Here is a 17290-nt window from a genome sequence, read left to right as displayed (position 1 = left end):
GGGCTTTCAGGTCGGCACGGGAGTATCCAGACTAGCGTGCTGAGCCAACAAACAGCTGATCGGCAGCGCAATTATTTAAATCGCGGCTTCATTTCCCTCTGCCAATCAGCCTAATCTACATGGCTCCATTCATGGAGCCATGTAGTTTAGACATACCCTAATAGAGAGATGAGTGGGAAATTGCTTTCCTATCTCATAAAACTTTAAGAATTTGAAAATTTTCCTGTTCTGAGTTGGAGCGGGGGAGAGGGAAGGGGCGGGCCCAGGAACACATACACACAGCAACCCAAACCCCAGGATAGCTGATAGACTTGGGTTAGGGTACTCACCTAAAATGTGAGAGATCTGGGTTCAAGTCTCTGTTCCAAACCAGGCCAGGACTTCATCCTGGGCCTCCTACCATATCCAAGGCGAGAGTGTCCTAACCACTAGACCAGCAGTTCTCAAACTTTTTGGGCTCTGGAGCCCTTTACATGTGTTCCACTGATTGTATGTGTTGTGCCTATCGATGTTTCCAGTTTGTCAACCTCACAGAGCCCCTGGAGATGTCTCGCGGAGCCCTGGGGCTCTGCAGAGCACAGTTGGAGAAACACTGCACTAGGCAATTCTGGATTGTGTTTCCTGTGTGCATGTGAGGAACTTACCTTGGCTAAAGATTTACTGAACCTAGTATATCATCTCAAAAAGCTTTGATGGCTTGGCATTTTCTGCTGAACAACTGTTAATGTTGAAAAATCTCCCGCCAGCTCTATATTAGAAAAACTTAAAAAATAACAAATAATATAGTAGCACCTTAAAGACTAACAAAATATGTAGATGGTATCATGAGCTTTCATGGGCACAGCCCACTTCTTCAGATGACTGGAGTATTAAAAGTCCAGATCTAAGAATATATAAGGGAAGTGGGGGAGGGAAAGGAGGAAAAAAAGACAGTGAATAGATTGTTCAAGTAGCTACAAGAGGCTTTTGAACAAAATGGGACAGGATAAAATTTAAAATTCACTAAGCATTTCTAGACTTGCTTATTATGCATTTCTCTTTAAAATGCTTCCCAGCCCTCTCTGAAAAACTCAGTAGCTTAATGAGTCCTCTTTGGTCACCCAATCAGGGAACAGAAACTATAGTATGTGACCTAATGACCAGTCATTCAGAGAGAATACTGAATATCTAATATGGTAGATACTACAAAAAGTGCACAAACCTCTTTAGGGTACCTACATTCTTAAATAGGAATGGTTCATATACCCTGGAGTATTGTGTAAGAACATGGATAGATTAAAACTTCTGACAAATACTAAGAACTACTCATACATCTGCAAAATCCTGATTTGTTCATGGGCCATCTGCTGTATGGGAAATTATGTACTGTTTACAGTTAATAATACGGCCACTCTGATATTTGATCTTAATACAGGCAGTTCCCGGGTTACGTACAAGATAGGGACTGTAGGTTTGTTCTTAAGTTGAATTTGTATGTAAGTCGGAACTGGTACATATTGTAGGGGAAACTCTAGCCAAACATTTCTCCAGAGCTCAGTTTTATTCTCCCACACCTCACTTCCCTCAGTCCTTTATTCTCAAGCTGAGGTGTCTGCTGAGAAAAGCCGCTCCACGTCTCCCTGGTCTGCTGGGGGGGGGGGGGGGGGGGGGCGCTAGCTTCGCGTCTCCCTGGTCTGTTGGGGGGAAGCAACTAATGCGGGGTTGCCTCACCCCGTTTGTAAGTAGGGATCCGATGTAAGTCGGATCCATGTAACCCGGGGACTGCCTATACTTTCAAGATGGGCTTTTTTCTGAGGATCTCAAAATTCTTTAAACATTCAGCCTCCCAAAACCCCTGTCAGGTTCTTGTAGCACATATATTTTTTCCTGTTGTACCAAAGGCAAACTGAGGTCCAGAGAGCTCACATGAAGTGTAAAGTCTTTTGTAGAGCTGTGAAAAGCCCCAATACTCTCACAGCACAAGTCAGTGTTTTGACCATCTGGACCATTATCCTGGGGGGGGGGGAAGGGGAAGCCACCTCCTTTTATCTTCCATCTATAACATAGTTAGCATTGGAGGGATCCTTTTGTCACAACAGTAGTGTTTACAAAAGGAACCAGTTAATGGGCATGCCCTCCAATCGGAGGTGTGGCAGCATGATGAGTAGATGCCACCAAGCTATCAGTAGCAATGAAGATACAGCCACGATACTTTAAGCATGTGTTGTACAGTCTTGACCAGGACTCTGGCTATTGGTTCAGGTGGCTAGCCTGCGCAGAAGTACATTTTGCCCTTTCTTCACCGATATTGGCACCTGAGCTAACCAGACTAAAGCCAGGTCAGGTATCTGCACTGCACCCAGACCCTTTTGTTCTGTTTCTCCTTTAACCAACCACTCCTTTCATCATACTGAATACTCCAGATATTACATGTGGGAAAAAACTGCTTCGTTCCATTCTAGAATTGTTCCAGGGTTCTTAAGGCAGTAGCGATATGGAATGAGGTTAGAGAAAAGTATGAGGTAATTCCCTGAGCATAAATGTGGGACCTAATGTTCTGTTTCTGCTCCTGACTCATTCTTTGAGTCTTTATGCCTGGAATATGGGGATAATAAAATCTATTGGTAGGGTTGTTGTGAGACTCACTTAATGTTTACAATGCGCTTTAAAGATGAAAAACACTAAGTGTTATTGGAGCCCTGCAATAATAGTCCTCTAAATTACCAGCCCAGGCACAAAATTTATTTTCCCCTGGTGGTGATGGAAAAAATGCATGACTGCCTTCTCATTTCTGGGAAGGAAATTATCCAAAGTAGCCGGCCAAGTAAAATATTCCAAGAATAAGTATAACAAAATGCAACATTTATTAGTCCTGTTTGCCTATCTGCAGCGGGTGCCCATGTCAAGCCAAATTTTGGTCCACTGAGTCTTCTGTGCATGTGTCACACACACTGGCTATATGTACTATGTTCCTCTCTAATAGATAATGCAGAGAGCAGAGCCTACTACTGCTACCAAGAAATGAAGTTGTTCTTTTAGCTCAAGTGGTAGTGGAGTTTTGAAGTCCTGGGTCCTATACTGATTTAAAAGTTGTGGCAGGGGAGCTCATTGGAAATCACTATGATTTTGGGATGTTTCCTGTAGAATGTCTTAACAGCAGGATTCATGATTAAGGAAAGTAAGAAAAGACAACCTTTTTCATGTCCCCTTCTCTCCCTCTGAGATTTGCCTTTACTTTCTGTGCAGGAAAGAAACATTTGCCAAAAGTATCTGCACTGGTAGGGTTACAAAAAAAATCCTAAAACAGACAATCATTGTTTACACAGATTTTTTAAAAAATCACATGTAGCATTACTGAGGTTTAGCAACATACAATAAGTTGTTCAGGGCAGAGTAAGCTCAAGGGAGAATTACCCTGGGGGGGGGGGGGAGAAAATACAGTAATAGATTACTGATAAATGCAGAAATTGCTGGCACATGAGCAAGAGAGAGAGAGAAGAAATAGGGAAGAAGATGAGAAAGGCAGGGAGAGGGAGACATACGCACACATACACACACACATGAAGAGAGAAAATGAGCCATATACTTACTGAGCAGCAGGAAGAAAAGCTTCAAACAGACGGTTTCCCAGCATTAGATGTCTGCCAGTTGTTTGGCCAGCACACCAGTGGGTATCTGTGTGGTGTCTTAAAGGATGTGGAATCAAGGCGAGTCAGAAGGACTCCAGACTTTAGGGATTGTGGTGGTGGTGTGTTCTTCTCTGAAACTTTTGCACTACCTCGGGCTAATTGACTTGTCAGATGGTAAGAAAACCTCCACGCTTTCTAGATCCTTTTTACTTTTATTTAAGCGTTCTTCAACAAAATCACTTGCTGAGGAGCAGGTAGAGGGAAATAAAGCATCAGCTTTTCCGTTCACTAATTTCTGATCCTCCTCTTCATGCCTTGTAAGTGATCTGATTGTTAGTGCTGGAATTAGGTTTTGTACTTTATTTCAAGGGCTGGTGTTATCTTTTGGAATGTTACTATTAGCTGAGAGGAATTTTATGTTGTGATTTTTGCCGCACGTGCTGCTTTTCTTTTATCTACGGATTATTTTTGTTTCACTCTCTACTTGGGAACAAAAAGTCTCTTTTGGGGTAGTGGAAGTGCTAGTAATTAATTCAGGAGTTTGGTACGGTTCACTAGGAACAATACTCCTGTGACTCTTGAAACCTGAAAAAAATAAAAACCGTTTGAACCTGTGTAGCACAAAGGAAACTTTTTTATGTGAATATTTCTTATTCTATCTACTTCAGAGACTAATAAGACAAACCAGAGACAAAATAAATTAAGTAGGAAAAAATGTTCCTCATTTGAAGAACTGTTCTGGGGGACTGCTTGCGCTCTCTCTTTCTCTCTCAGATTTAGTAAAGAACTATTTTTCCTATGATATTTGATAGGAGCAGGCAAAGCATTGTATTTTAATTATTTAAGTAATTTTAGGCAATAGCAGAATGTTTTCTAACCACACAGTGACACTCGCTCCCATGGTGAAATTCATTAAAAAACAAGCACTGGTATGAAACAAATAAGAATATTTTAAAATGGTGAAATGCAGAAATTGCTTGCACGTGAAAGAGAGAAATGAGGGAAGCCCATAGTCCTTGGCAGATCTTTAGGAGTTCACTCATGCATAGATGATTAACTCCGCCAAGTTTTCCTAACAGAGGAGCAGAATGAGCTGAAATCATAACAAAGACAGCAGTTTCTTGAAACAGCGGTTGCCTCTGAAATATGGGTTATGTAAAACAGTCAGAATATTTAGTGAAAAATTAAAGAGAGAAATACATGGCACAGCATGCATCTGACGAAGTGGGTCTTTGCCCACGAAAGCTTATGCTCCTACACTTCGGTTAGTCTATAAGATGCCACAGGACTCCTCGTCGCTATGGCACAGCATTTTACTTATGTACAAGTTTTATCTTTTACTGACTGATATTGGGAGGAAAGGCAGCATATTAATTTTCACACAGTCATTCTAAAAACCCTTATGCTATCCGGTACCTCATAGGTATAAAGTTTTCATTGGTGGTGAACACAACATAAAAATAAATTGTGACCCATAGAAAAGATTTTTTTTATTTAGAATATTGAAGCAGAAGATTTAAGTTACATGTATTGTCAATACAGTACATACATGTTTGGGTTTTCCCTGTAATAAGTGTGAAACATGACAACTATAGTCTACTCTTACATGAACTGAACTGCGGTAAGTTTGCCTCACCCCCCGCACCCCAAACCATATCCAAAGAAATAGCACCTAACAGTAATTATCAATTTGAAAGGATACACTTACCTTCATAAAACGTGTGGAGACGAAACGTAACATGAAATGCAGCAGCAACTGCATTGCTACATGTTTAAATGCAAGGACACTTTTATATATCCTTTCCAGAGCTATTTACTGTAAATCCTCTTTTAAAATAGTTTACTTACCCAGCCCCATCTGCAAATGTTTCCCCAGGAAAGTCAAATAAAGCACAGATGAGACACTTGTCTTTTCAAAGGTAAGTAGTAATTGTTAAAAGAAGCCCTATTGTTTGTAGAGCAGTGTAGACCAGCTGTATCCTGCAGTATATCAGAATGTGAGTGAGCAATTAATCCTTCTGTATTGTTTCACTAAACAGTCCTGGATGCAGATCTCTAACCAATGTGTAACCGAATCAGTCAGCTCTTTCAGGTGTAAAGCATGGCATGTCTGTGCCTTAGAAATCTAAGCACCAGCGTTAGAACATCTCCCAGTACTAATGGACCCTCTGACAAAGCATAGGCTCGCCATCAAATCAACCTCTTCTCCAGTTTTGGGTGGTTCTTTTTCTTCTTCCTTCCTGACCTTAGAATTGTCCCCTTCTGATTCTGCAGGAGTCTGAGAAATGTACAATTACCGTTTGCAAGTTGTAGCAGCATTTCCTCCAACTCACTTTGGGGCCTGATTTCTTTCATCCCTTCCTTATGTTGAGTAACACTTACACATGAAGATAGTTGTACAGATGTCACCTGAGTAAGTATTGCAGAAACTGGGCCCTTGGAAATCTTTAAGTCCGGCATGAAACTTTTTATTTGACCTGCTAGGTAACAGTGGATAAGTGTGGTACATTATTATTATGATTTTATTCCCATAGCTCCTTGGAATTCTGGTTATGGATTGTAGCACGACTATTTCTAACTTGCCTTTACATTCAATGTAGCCTTTACATTCTTGTGTAGCTAATCACTGCTTTTGTTTATCTGGAGGCGAGTAGATTCCACATGCGGTTTCATGACTGTGTAATAGCTCCCAAATTAGACAGTACCCTGCTCCCAATTGCCTGAAATTGGGCATGCTGTTATTTCCTTTTAGACTTTGCATTATGCCAACTCCTGCAGGTAAAAACATGCTTATTTAGAAACTACTCACTTGTGTGGCTTTCTCACAAGAAGCGCTTGGAGGTCAATTCTCCATGAGGGTGATATGAAAAGCTGGATTTTATGGAGTAGTAACTACCGTGTGATTGGCAGGTCAGTAAGTTTAAGACACCTCTTAGAATTTCCTGCAGTTTAATATATATAATGCTCGGAGTCTTGACTCTCAGAGTCTGTTTCCTAGTTATATTTTGTAAGTAAGGGCTGAATCCTGAATTGTGTGCCATGCTGTGCAGGTGGATCTGTCCTCAGTCACAATGAATCCAGTAGAGTTTGGCAGAGGTGCAGATATCTACTGTAATTTAGCGAATATAACCCGTAGGTTATATTCGTTTTTACAAGCCCCGCACTCTCCCTCTCCCAGCGGGATATACTTGGGTGCAGGGTATATTTGCTAAATTACGGTACCCATGTGGAGGTTTGTTACATGATTGCAGCCTGAGAATCTAATTGGAAATCTGAGCAAGGCTTAGACCCACATAAAATTATCCTAGCAAAATCCGGAGGGAAGGCAACAGTTTCTTTAGAGATTGGCTTTGGGGTTCTGCATTCCTTCCATCCTGAAACTGAAGAGGCGTGAGATCCATGTAACCTGAATCCCGTAAGCTCCTCTGGAAAGAGGAATGCCCTTGCGTGGTCAGAGCTGTGTCGAACACATGACGTTCATTTCACATTACAGGTTTCACTGCTTCCTGTGGTGCAGCCTCTCCCATGCTTCTACTTCATTCGTAGTTTCACAGTCTCACGTCGGTAGTACCAAACTTGCTTGCAGGAGACAACCAAACCCAGAAAGAATGAGGTAAGAGTCAGTGGTTACTTTGTGACAAATGTGGGGATGCAGTCATAATGAACGATCCCCATTAAATGCCATTCAAGAAAACATTTTGGACATACTAGTTGGCAAAAGACCAAGAACTCTCCTATAAGAGCAAGTGCTGACTATTTGTGATGGAGCAGGCCCTGAAGCCAGTAAAGGGCCATAGACAAGTCCTCCAGGAAACTAGAGTGGCTGTATGATGAATCGGCCAATCAGGAGCCAGGAAGGCCCCATAAAAGGAGCTACAGGACCAGACTCAGTTCAGTGTCTAGAGCCCAGAACCTGAAACCGGGTGGCTGGCTAAGGGAGCAGCAGTACCATGGAGAGCTCTGTGTGGGGAGCTAGTGGAGAGCTGAATAGAGACTAGGATGAACTATAATGGAGCCCTGAGGCAAGGGTGAGAACACTGTCTCCAGAAGGGGAAGCCTTGGAGGCACTACTCTCTATCCCGGTGGGGAAACAAACGGAGAGACTGAGGGACACTAACAGAGGGCACTGAGATGGCCCCCTGTTAAGTGTGTGCTCCAGAGGGGGGTTGCTTTCACACCGGAGTATGACTCGGCTGGAGGGCTGAGTAGCCAAAAAGGCTGAGACTGAGACAGTGCAGGCATGCACACTCAGCCAGGCATGGGGGCACTCGCGAGAAGTGAGTGCCGCCCCATCACACTGTTCTACAGCGGTTTTATGAGTTTGGTGCCAACTCTTCTTTGTTCCATCCGTTGATCATTTCAAAAGTCTTGCAATGCTGAGAAATGTTACATCCTCTGGATAGAGAGGGATCCAGATCAAATATTATGTATGTTTTTTGGACACTGTCAACACTGAAATAATACCATGGCCAGGGTTTAAAATCCTGAGAACTAAGTGTTGTTAAAGGTATCCTTTGACTATTGTGAGTCAGCGATTGAACCTTTAATGCAGTGAAATTTGTTGGGAGCCCCACAGTGTGTGTGTGTGTTTCTGTCTGGTAGGGCTGTTGTTTTGGCTGTCTTCAGTTAACTTCACAGAGAAAATTGTACTGGTGACAGATTTCTTCTCGGTTGAATGAGTTGTGGATTTTTCTCTCGAGGATAGTAATGATTCTGTCTTGTTGCATGATTCAGCAGTCTGTAAACAATGTATAATCCTCTGGTGAAACTCCATTGTGTCTTGATATGGTTGTGACAAATAGGTTAGTTGAACCCTGAAAAGAATTAGACGCCTTAAGTATGTGACTTGGAAGAGCAGATCCTCTTACACTAGATTAAGGCAACAATACTACCATTCATGGGGGCTGTCCAAAAGTTCATTGGGAACTGTGAAGTCATCACAAACCAGGAGACATTTAAATCTGGCCTTAGGTCTGTGAACTGTGGCAAGCCAGTATTGTTGCGGTTTGTACAGTCTTCATTCCCAGCCTTGGCCCCCACTCAGTGACCTGGTCCACCAAACCCGGAAACGAGCCGACCTTGCAACTACTATCTATAGAGAGCATGACTAGATATTGGCCACCATTCTTGCCATCTCTGTTGGCCTTGGTACCAGATCTGAAGGGTCTTCAGAGAGCACTGCAAAATTCAGCCACTTTCTCCTCAAAGAATTACAAAGCCCCTGGTCCACATCCCAGAAGCAAGGGTTGGCAAGGTCCCATAACCGCAGTATAGTGTATCCTCTGGAGATCTGAGTTCTTCAAAGCCTGGATCTCCAAGTGAAATCTGAAGGAGTTGGCTCCTTGAACCTGTAGGATCTGGTTTGTGTATATCCCCAGTTAAGGAACCCAGCAAGGCTTGCTAAGTCCTATCATTAGTTCTTAGATTTCACATTGCAAATCTTTAACCAGTGGCATTATTGGCTATATTTTAGAGGGGTTAATCCTTCCTTTGAAGCATCCTGCATTAGCTATTGCAAGAGGCAGAATGCTCAATTAAAGGGTCTGTGTGAGTGTGACTGTTTATTAAAATTACTTTTTTCAACGACTGTTCCAAATAAGGCAATATGCATCAACAGTCACAGGCCTGGCTTGCTCTGTGGTGACACACACCTTGCATTGTACCCCTATGGCATATACTCTGCTCTATGCCTGCATTATGTGAAAAAGGCCAAAGTCTTTTCCATTTGTACCACAAACTAGCAAATTCCTTCAGATCTTACGATCTGTGAACACGGGGGACTTGCTCTTCAGAAAGCCTATGAATATGCCGTGTTTGTCATAGAGTCTGAAACAATAAAAAACATGAGCTGAAATTAGGCCGTAGCCGTTTCTGCAAATTCAAACATCCCCACGGTTGGGATCCAGAGGAACCAGGGGGGTATCACAATTCGTAATCACATTGTTGCCTCCTGCAGTCCTTCTGAACTCAATTAATGTTTTACTGGGCTAGTTGTTTAGACACAAGCTCCAGGTGGGACCGGGGACTGTCAGACAGAACGTGTCTGTTCTCAGCTTGATGTGTGGGAAATTGTTACGTGTGCACCTCTGAGCGCAGAAAGAGAACAGAGCCACAAGTGAGGAAGCGAGAGCCTAGACTGAACTCAACGCCCACATTGGCACACATTTGGCAGGTGTTATTTCAACAAGCTTCAGAGACACCAACGGGTTTTGATTCTGTAACCCCCAATATTTCTCCTCCCCGTTGCTTTATTTTTTTTAAAGCGAGGCATGAAGGCACCATTTGTAGCACACCTACCAGATCTTTAGCTAGTGCTGGTTTGTGCCAGCTGGCCCCATGGGAAACCCCTTCCTAGGGCTTCCTGCCCTGTATGGGGCAAGTGAAGTTTCAGCTATTGCCCTCCTGGGGATTCTACCCAGGACAGCAGCGTGTGAGGCTGCACAGCTGCTTTCTGGAAGAGGCTGTATCACAGATGCATTGAATTAACACAACTGCCCAAAGCACATGCCCTCCCAAGCAGCCCAATTTCCAACTTGTTTGGCCTATTGTAAGCTCTCCCCTCAACATGAGAAAGGAACAATGCCTGGACATTCTGCTGTCCTAGCAGACTGAGAACCCATGTGGGCCCTTGCAAGAAACTAGGGAGGCGCTTAGTCTTGTTTGTATTTATGTGATGAGCCTATCTTAGGTGTTTTAAAGGTGTCAATCACTATGATACCCAAGAACTATCTGGCATCAGGAGACAGGACTCTAGTTTAGAGCTAAATACAACTTTGGGAGTAATGGTAAATTTTCTCAGAACTGCAGTTTCCGAGTGATTGAAGCAATTTAAGAAATTCAGGTTGGAATCAGGGAATAGTTTTGATGGTATAAAAAAGGAAAACCTTTCAAAAAAGTCCAAACTGGTTCATTTTTAGGTTTTCCACGTGAAGCGTTTTGTTTAGAAATACCCATTTTCAAAAATGGCATCTCAACACGCCATTTCCTTTGGAAACGGTCATTTCCAACCGAACCGAACCCTGAAACCTTTCCGGTTTGTCATTGTGGTGAAACAAACCAAAGAAATTCAGTTAGAAACTAAGCGATGGATTCCGTTCAGCCACTACAGTTATTCAGTCAGCTCTGCTCAGGTTCTGTGTCCCACCAAGTCAGGTGCCCCTTTACGGACAATGACGTTGATAAGGTTCATAAAGCTCATTGAGGCTATGTCTATACTGGCGGCTTCTGGTGCAAGAACATCTTGCGCAAGGGTTCTTGTGCAAGAAGTCTTGCGCAAGAACATGTCCACACTGCCATGTGCGAGATGTGCTTTTGCGCAAGAGTATGCATGGCAGTGTGGATGCTCTCTTGCGCAAGAAAGTTTTGATGGCCATTTTAGCCATAGGGCTTTCTTGCGCAAGAAATCCCTGTCGCACGTCCACACTGCCCTCTTGCACAAGAGCTCTTGCACAAGAGGGCTTACATTTGTTAGAAAAGAGTGTAGCTCTTGCGCAAGAAGCCCTCTCTTACCATGCCGAACTGTAAATCTTCTTGCGCAAGAGCGAGTGGGCAGTGTGGACGCTCTGTGGAAGAACGGTCGTTCTTGCGCAATAACCCTCCAGTGTAGACATAGCCAGGGAGTTTGATATGAAAAGTGCTTTAATAGTATTATTACAATAAATCATCTCTGAGCTTGAATGTGGTAGTGACCAGGCATCAGGGTAGCATCTTTGGTGACCTGTTGCAGTGCGTAATCTGGCGCTCAGTTGCTTTTACTACAGAATTATGTTTATGATGACTGCTTGCTATAGTCTCTCCTCCTCATCTCCATGGTTGTTTAGTTGGTAGGCGGTAGAAATAAATTTCAGTGTACCTGCAGACTTTTTCTTGCTGGTTAATGCTTTTTGCAACACTTTGGGTTTCCTAGAGGCTTCTGAATCTTATTATTCTAGAACTTCATTTTTCTGTCAGAATCTTTTTCTGAACCTGCTTCAAAAGGTGAAAGGAAAAACTATAGTATACCAAAAAAAATCTTCTGATCTCTGCCATTGAGAAAAGAAGGGGAGTAAAGGAACAAAGAGGGTTTTAAAAGTGAAAATAATGTTTCTTTATGCAGGAGCCTGCGACCATGGCAGTTTGACACAGTAGTTTGATGCAAAGCAGCCCAGTATTTCATTGTCTAAGAACTACAGGAGACTCAAAAACTTGTACAGTAAGATGAGGGAAATATATAGGTTATTTTAACTGCAGACATTGGTAAAGTACCCATTTGAGAACTTAAACCAATGGTAAAATATAGAAATTTATTATAAAGTAACTTTGCGATTGTTAAAAACTGCTGTTATTTAGCTATAACAAAAGGAAAAACTATGTAGCACTTTAAAGACTAACAAGATGGTTTAAACCCTGTTAAAGTGCTACATAGTCTGATCTTGCTAAAACAAAAGGAAAAGCTAACTCGGCTATCTCTCTATTGTTATTTAGCTATGTAACTGTCCTGCCTTCATTTGTCATGTATCAAACCTCTATATTTTGAAGGACTCTGCTATCTGCAATGATAAGCAGCCATTTTGAATTCCGTGCAAAGTATTGCAGAAAAGATGCCAACTGTGTTTATCTGATAAGAATTTATTTTTGTTTTTCTCTGCTATGAATCATTCTTAGTAAATGTGTGTGGTTTGCTCCCTGCTTCTGTAGAGAAATACATCAAACCAGTCTGAAAGGACCATGATCTAAAACTCTTATTGTGTCTATTACATCCCCAACAGGTCCACCGGACCGCTACATTTTTCATGTAATGTCAGAGTGGGGTGAGGTCATCTAAACGTTTTAAAGGTTAAATTAGCCAGGAGGCTTTTCTTCAAAAAAAATGAAGCCACATACCTTACAACAGAAGAAGTGGGTTGTACCCATAAAAGCTCATGATACCATCTACATGTTTTGTTAGTCTTTAAAGTGCTGCTAGACCATTTGTTGTTTAAGTTTTTCCAGTTATACACTAACTCGGCTATCCCTCTGAAGCTTTTGAACCATTTTCAAGTTCTCCTTTCTCGTGTATTCAAATCCTTTCTCCATAACTTCAGCAACATCCTGGACTTCTTTCAGGGAAGTATCAAAGACTCATTTACTACAGTTTAACTGCACTAGTGGCACATATTTCACTATGCATATAAAAGTGCAGAAAATGTCTGTGCACAGTTCTCTATGTGAGTGTGTGTGCACGCATGTGTGTATGTGTGTGTACAGTTGTATACACATTATAAATGATGCTGCTCCAATTAAGTGCTCTATTTTGAAATAAGTGCTGTGTAGATGCTCCCAATTTCAAGATAAGCCATTTTGAAATAAGTTATGCAATTGACATAGTTGAATTTGCATAGCTTATTTCGAGTTAAGCCCTGCTGTGTAGATGCACCCTTAGGGATTTTAAAAGTCACTTCTGGTGTTTAATGGCTTTTCACTGTTTCAACTATACCAAAGAAATGCAGAGGGGTCTGACTTTATGGATTAACTGCAGAGTCACAGACCACTTTGTGGGAACTTCGTTTGAGTTGTTCATACCGTTTCCTTTGTGGTTCTGTTGAACACTGAGGTATTCAACACTCTGGCAGGGAAGCAAGACGAGCTTTTTTAAACTGAGATTCTTAGAGAGATAAGGTTCTGCTTTTGCTATGTGAATCTATATAGATTCAGTTACAGGTAGCAGTAACTTGTTACTGTGTGAGGCATGTAGAGCTAGGTCATGATTATACGTCAATCTATCTCACAGTTGTGCCGCTCTGTAGCTCTTTCACACCTGATGTCTGGTTAGCAGGTTGTTGTTTTCACATGAGAACATTGGTGTGAGTGAAACTGACTTGCTCTGTCTTCTAAAACTGTGACATTGCCTTCCTGCTTCTCAGCCTTTGCCCCACCAATTCACAATTGCACGTCTCTTCTTTCTATCAAACATATGGAAATCCAAACTCTTCCCTGCAGAGGTTTCACTTCTTTTCAGAATCGGGCAGTTATATTTCCAGTCCCTCGTCCCTGATTATTCATTCTCCCAGCACAGCTCTGCCTTTCTCACCTGGTCTTTTGAATTCTTCTCCTTAGGCAGGATTAATACAAACTAAATATAGAAAACTATATATTTTCAGATTGCATCCATTTCTGTTTCTCAGGCCATACAGCGCATTGATTTTCCTAACCCACTGGAAGTCATACTGAGGGCCATCCTTAAGGGGCCATATGCAGTACGGGTCCCCCTGTCTGAGGGCAGACAAGGGGGGCAATTTTTTAGAGAGATGATTTTATAATCTTCAGCAACACACTAGTGAAATATTTTAAAGCAAATTTTAAATTAAGGTCCTGACGACTCAGAAACTGGTCAGTATATACCTGGGGTTGGCAAATGCTTCTTAAGTGGCTTCATTACCACTTGAATGCTATTTCTCTAGATGTAAATCCTGTTTCATTGGCTTTGTGCCATGCTCTCCTCCCCTGTTTTGGCTTTGTTCCCTGGCTTTTGGTAACTCCATCTGCACTGAATGATATTGTGAACCCTTGTAACACGGTATGAACTGATATCATTCCTAGCCTGTGGACCATGTACCACTTTTGAGTCATGTGGGGGTCTCAATGACATCACATTTGACTTTTGTGTGCCACCCTCTGTCTAAGGCAGTATATAGCCCAGGACATGCCACGGTCATATTGCTCTTTGATTCACTGACTGGCTTAGAGCCACCAAGTTCATAGGTTGCAGTGTGAGAGAAGTGAGGTGTCTGAGTCAGGGGCCATACTAGTGAAGGTTATGGGTTTGTTTTGTTTTTGCTTCTAACTTTTGTGTGGCCCCCGATGATTTTTCTGTGGGTCAGTGGCCCCTGGGCCCTAGGGTTGCCAGATACTTTCACAAAAAATCCCGAACATGGCAGGAAAAATAGGTTGAGGGGGGAAAAAAAGGGTCATTACGCCTTTAAAGTGCCCGCGCTACTCTCACTCCCGTGCCCCTGCCCCTGCCCCTGCCCCTGCCCCTGACCCTGACCCTGACCCTGACCCTGCCAGACGCGGCAGGAGAAGAATGTCCCTGCTGCCCTTCCATCCAACAAAAACAGAAAATGTTCTGTTTTTTTTTCTTTACCAGACAGGGGTCATAAATACCGGACTGTCTGGGCGAAAACCAGACACCTGGCAACCCTACTGGGCCCTGCCATAAATAAAGACAATGTTGAAACCTTTTATTTTGGAGGTAAATTAATAATTTACTTTATTTAAAACTAACATGATAAAGTGCTTAATCTGTTTAATGATTTTGATTAATAATATTTCCTTTCTATGTAAGGTTTTTAGAGATAAGCAAAGTTTTGTCATCCTGGGTGGGTAGGCTGGTGGTCCATGGAAAGGTTTGTGTTGAGTGGGGTGGGCCATTGGCCAAAAAGTTTGAGAACCATTGCTTTAGGGGAGGGAAAGATGTCAACTTCTTAAGGAGGCCATTGTTAGACCCTTGGCTTTGAAACATCCCCCTGCCTCAAACTCTTGTCATGTGCAATAAACTGGTGAGAAGACTGTAAAATGTTTGATGTGGCAATGTCCGGAACCCTGTCTGATGCCCTGTTAGCTTGGTTGTAGGCCAAGTGCAATATGGAGATTCCATGCGGTGTAGGAGACGTGGGACGTCTCTGCTGATTATTTTAGCGCTGTCATCTACCTTGTATACTCTTTGACCATGTGATATGGACAAAATGTGGACTCACAAAGGGGTAGATGAAGCCAGCTTGAGCAACTTTGTTGCTTGTCCTTGTAGGCTGCTATAAGGGACCACAATGACCATTTAGTCTGATGTCTTGTATAACATAGACCTTAAACCTTCCCTGAAAAAATTCAGTGGGAATACAGTTCAGACTTCCTGGCTTCCGCTCTTGTGTTTTATCCACACAACTATCCCTCCTTCAGACAGGATTATGCTCCCAATGGCTAGGGTGGTATCCTGAGGACTCTTGTTGGATTTCTCTTATATTTAACTACCCAACAAGATTGTTCAGTGGCTTAGTGTGGGAATATAGGGTGTGGTGTTATTGTGTGGGCAGAGGACATGACAACATTCACCTCTATGCTTTCATCTGTTCCAATCCATCTGGGGCACTTAAATGATTTACCGCCTTCCAATGGAGACCAAGAGTGTGGATGAAAGCTAGCTTTGAAACTTAGGGCAGGTCTGTGCTATTGCTGAAGTCAATTTAACTTGCATCACTCGAAATACACCGATAATAGCTGTTCGATTTTGTTATTTTTACCCATCAACGGTTAAGTTTTTTCCTCCCCAAAATACTATTTACATGGCACTTTTTATTTCAGCAGACAGAACAAAAGGTACATAGATCAATGGATCTTATCTGTGAAATGAGTACCCTGCAATTTGTAAGGTTTCTGATCTCAAGTGAATCTTTCTTTTATGCAGAAACTGCAAGTCACTAATCTAATTTTTATTCCTGATAATGGACTTTCTAGGTTGGCATAAGTGATATGCAGATTAGGCACATCATATACAGAGAGCTAAAAGTGTGTTGTGGGTTAGTACACTCAGAATAAAAAAAAATCTTAGCCTGTATTGGTGACATTTCCTACAGGCTATTGTGCTATCATTTTAAGCTTAACAAGTCCACAACTGAATTCTGTGTCTTTCCTTCCTTCCTCCTTCCCTCCCTCCGAGTCCTAATCTCCATCATTCAGGCTTGAAATATGGTTATCCTCTTCGACTGTGCCCTCTTTAGAACTTCACCTCCCTGCCATGTTCATCTCTTATTGTTTCTTCATCCATAACATTTCTCAGACAAGCCTTTTCTCTCTGTCCACATCCCTTGAACTCTAATCTAAGCACTCATCACTTCCTGTCTTGTCCGCTCCAATCAGTTTTCCCCTGACATCCTGCTCACTTTGGTCAGATATATTCCAAATGCCAAGGTCATGTTTCTGGTCTGGTGTTCTTAGGGCTGGCTAGAAATGAAGGATGCTATCTTGTAAAAAATTGTAAGGTTTCCAAATGTGAATTTCTTCCTGTATGGAATGACAAAGACCTGAGATTTTCCATGCAAGAAAGAGGGAGAGAGAGAGACTGAGTCTGACTCTAGAATAGCCTAGCGGTTAAGCCACTGTTTCTCATAATGGTCCCTGGACCCAGTCTGAGAAAGCTGCTAACTGGCCACTCCAGTCTGTTTATTTACCAGCTCCACAGCCACAGAGTTTCGTGGCTCCCACTGGCTCCGGTTCACCATTTGCAGCCAAGGGGAGTCGCGGAGAGCAGCATGGCCGGGCCGTTCCGTCCCATAGCTCCTCCTGGCTGCAAATGGCAAAACACAGCCAATGGGAGCCATAAGGCTCCATGGTTGCAGAGCCAATAAATAAATCAGAGCAGCTGTAAACACCCCTGGGGTGGATTTGAACCTGGGAATCTCTGAAGCAGAGTATAGGAGCCTCTACCTTTTGAGCTAAAAGCCAGCTGGCTCCTAGCCCATGCTGTAGAGGTCTCTTGATCTTAACTGTTTCTGTGGTCTAGGTACCAGTTGCATTGCTCAGTAACCACACTAGGTGTGTGGCTTACACAGTCAGTTAGCAGCTCTTTCAGGGTGCGTCTACACTGCAGCGTTAGCTGGAAATAAGCTACGCAATTTGAGCTACACAAATACCATTGCTTATTTCAAGAGAGTCTATTTCGAAATAGACCG

The 17290-nt window shown here is 42.6% G+C and overlaps 1 protein-coding gene across 6 annotated transcripts in view; it reads left to right on the top strand.

The window, feature by feature from the left end:
* The window catches only part of KCNIP1 (potassium voltage-gated channel interacting protein 1), a 725629-nt gene that overhangs the window by 616958 nt on the left and 91381 nt on the right, over positions 1 to 17290 (top strand). The window contains exon 1 of one of the 6 annotated variants that reach the window (XM_014569861.3): positions 3487 to 3782. The exons of the other annotated variants lie outside the window; for them this stretch is intronic. Within the exon in view, the coding sequence (XP_014425347.1) occupies positions 3674 to 3782 (109 nt within the window). The 5' untranslated portion in view covers positions 3487 to 3673. Of the gene's footprint in view, positions 1 to 3486; positions 3783 to 17290 lie in introns of those variants that run through there. 6 annotated transcript variants of the gene reach the window in all.

Source organism: Pelodiscus sinensis, chromosome 17 (assembly GCF_049634645.1).
Source record: "Pelodiscus sinensis isolate JC-2024 chromosome 17, ASM4963464v1, whole genome shotgun sequence".
NCBI lineage: Eukaryota > Metazoa > Chordata > Testudines > Trionychidae > Pelodiscus > Pelodiscus sinensis.
This window is presented reverse-complemented; position numbering and strand designations above follow the sequence as displayed.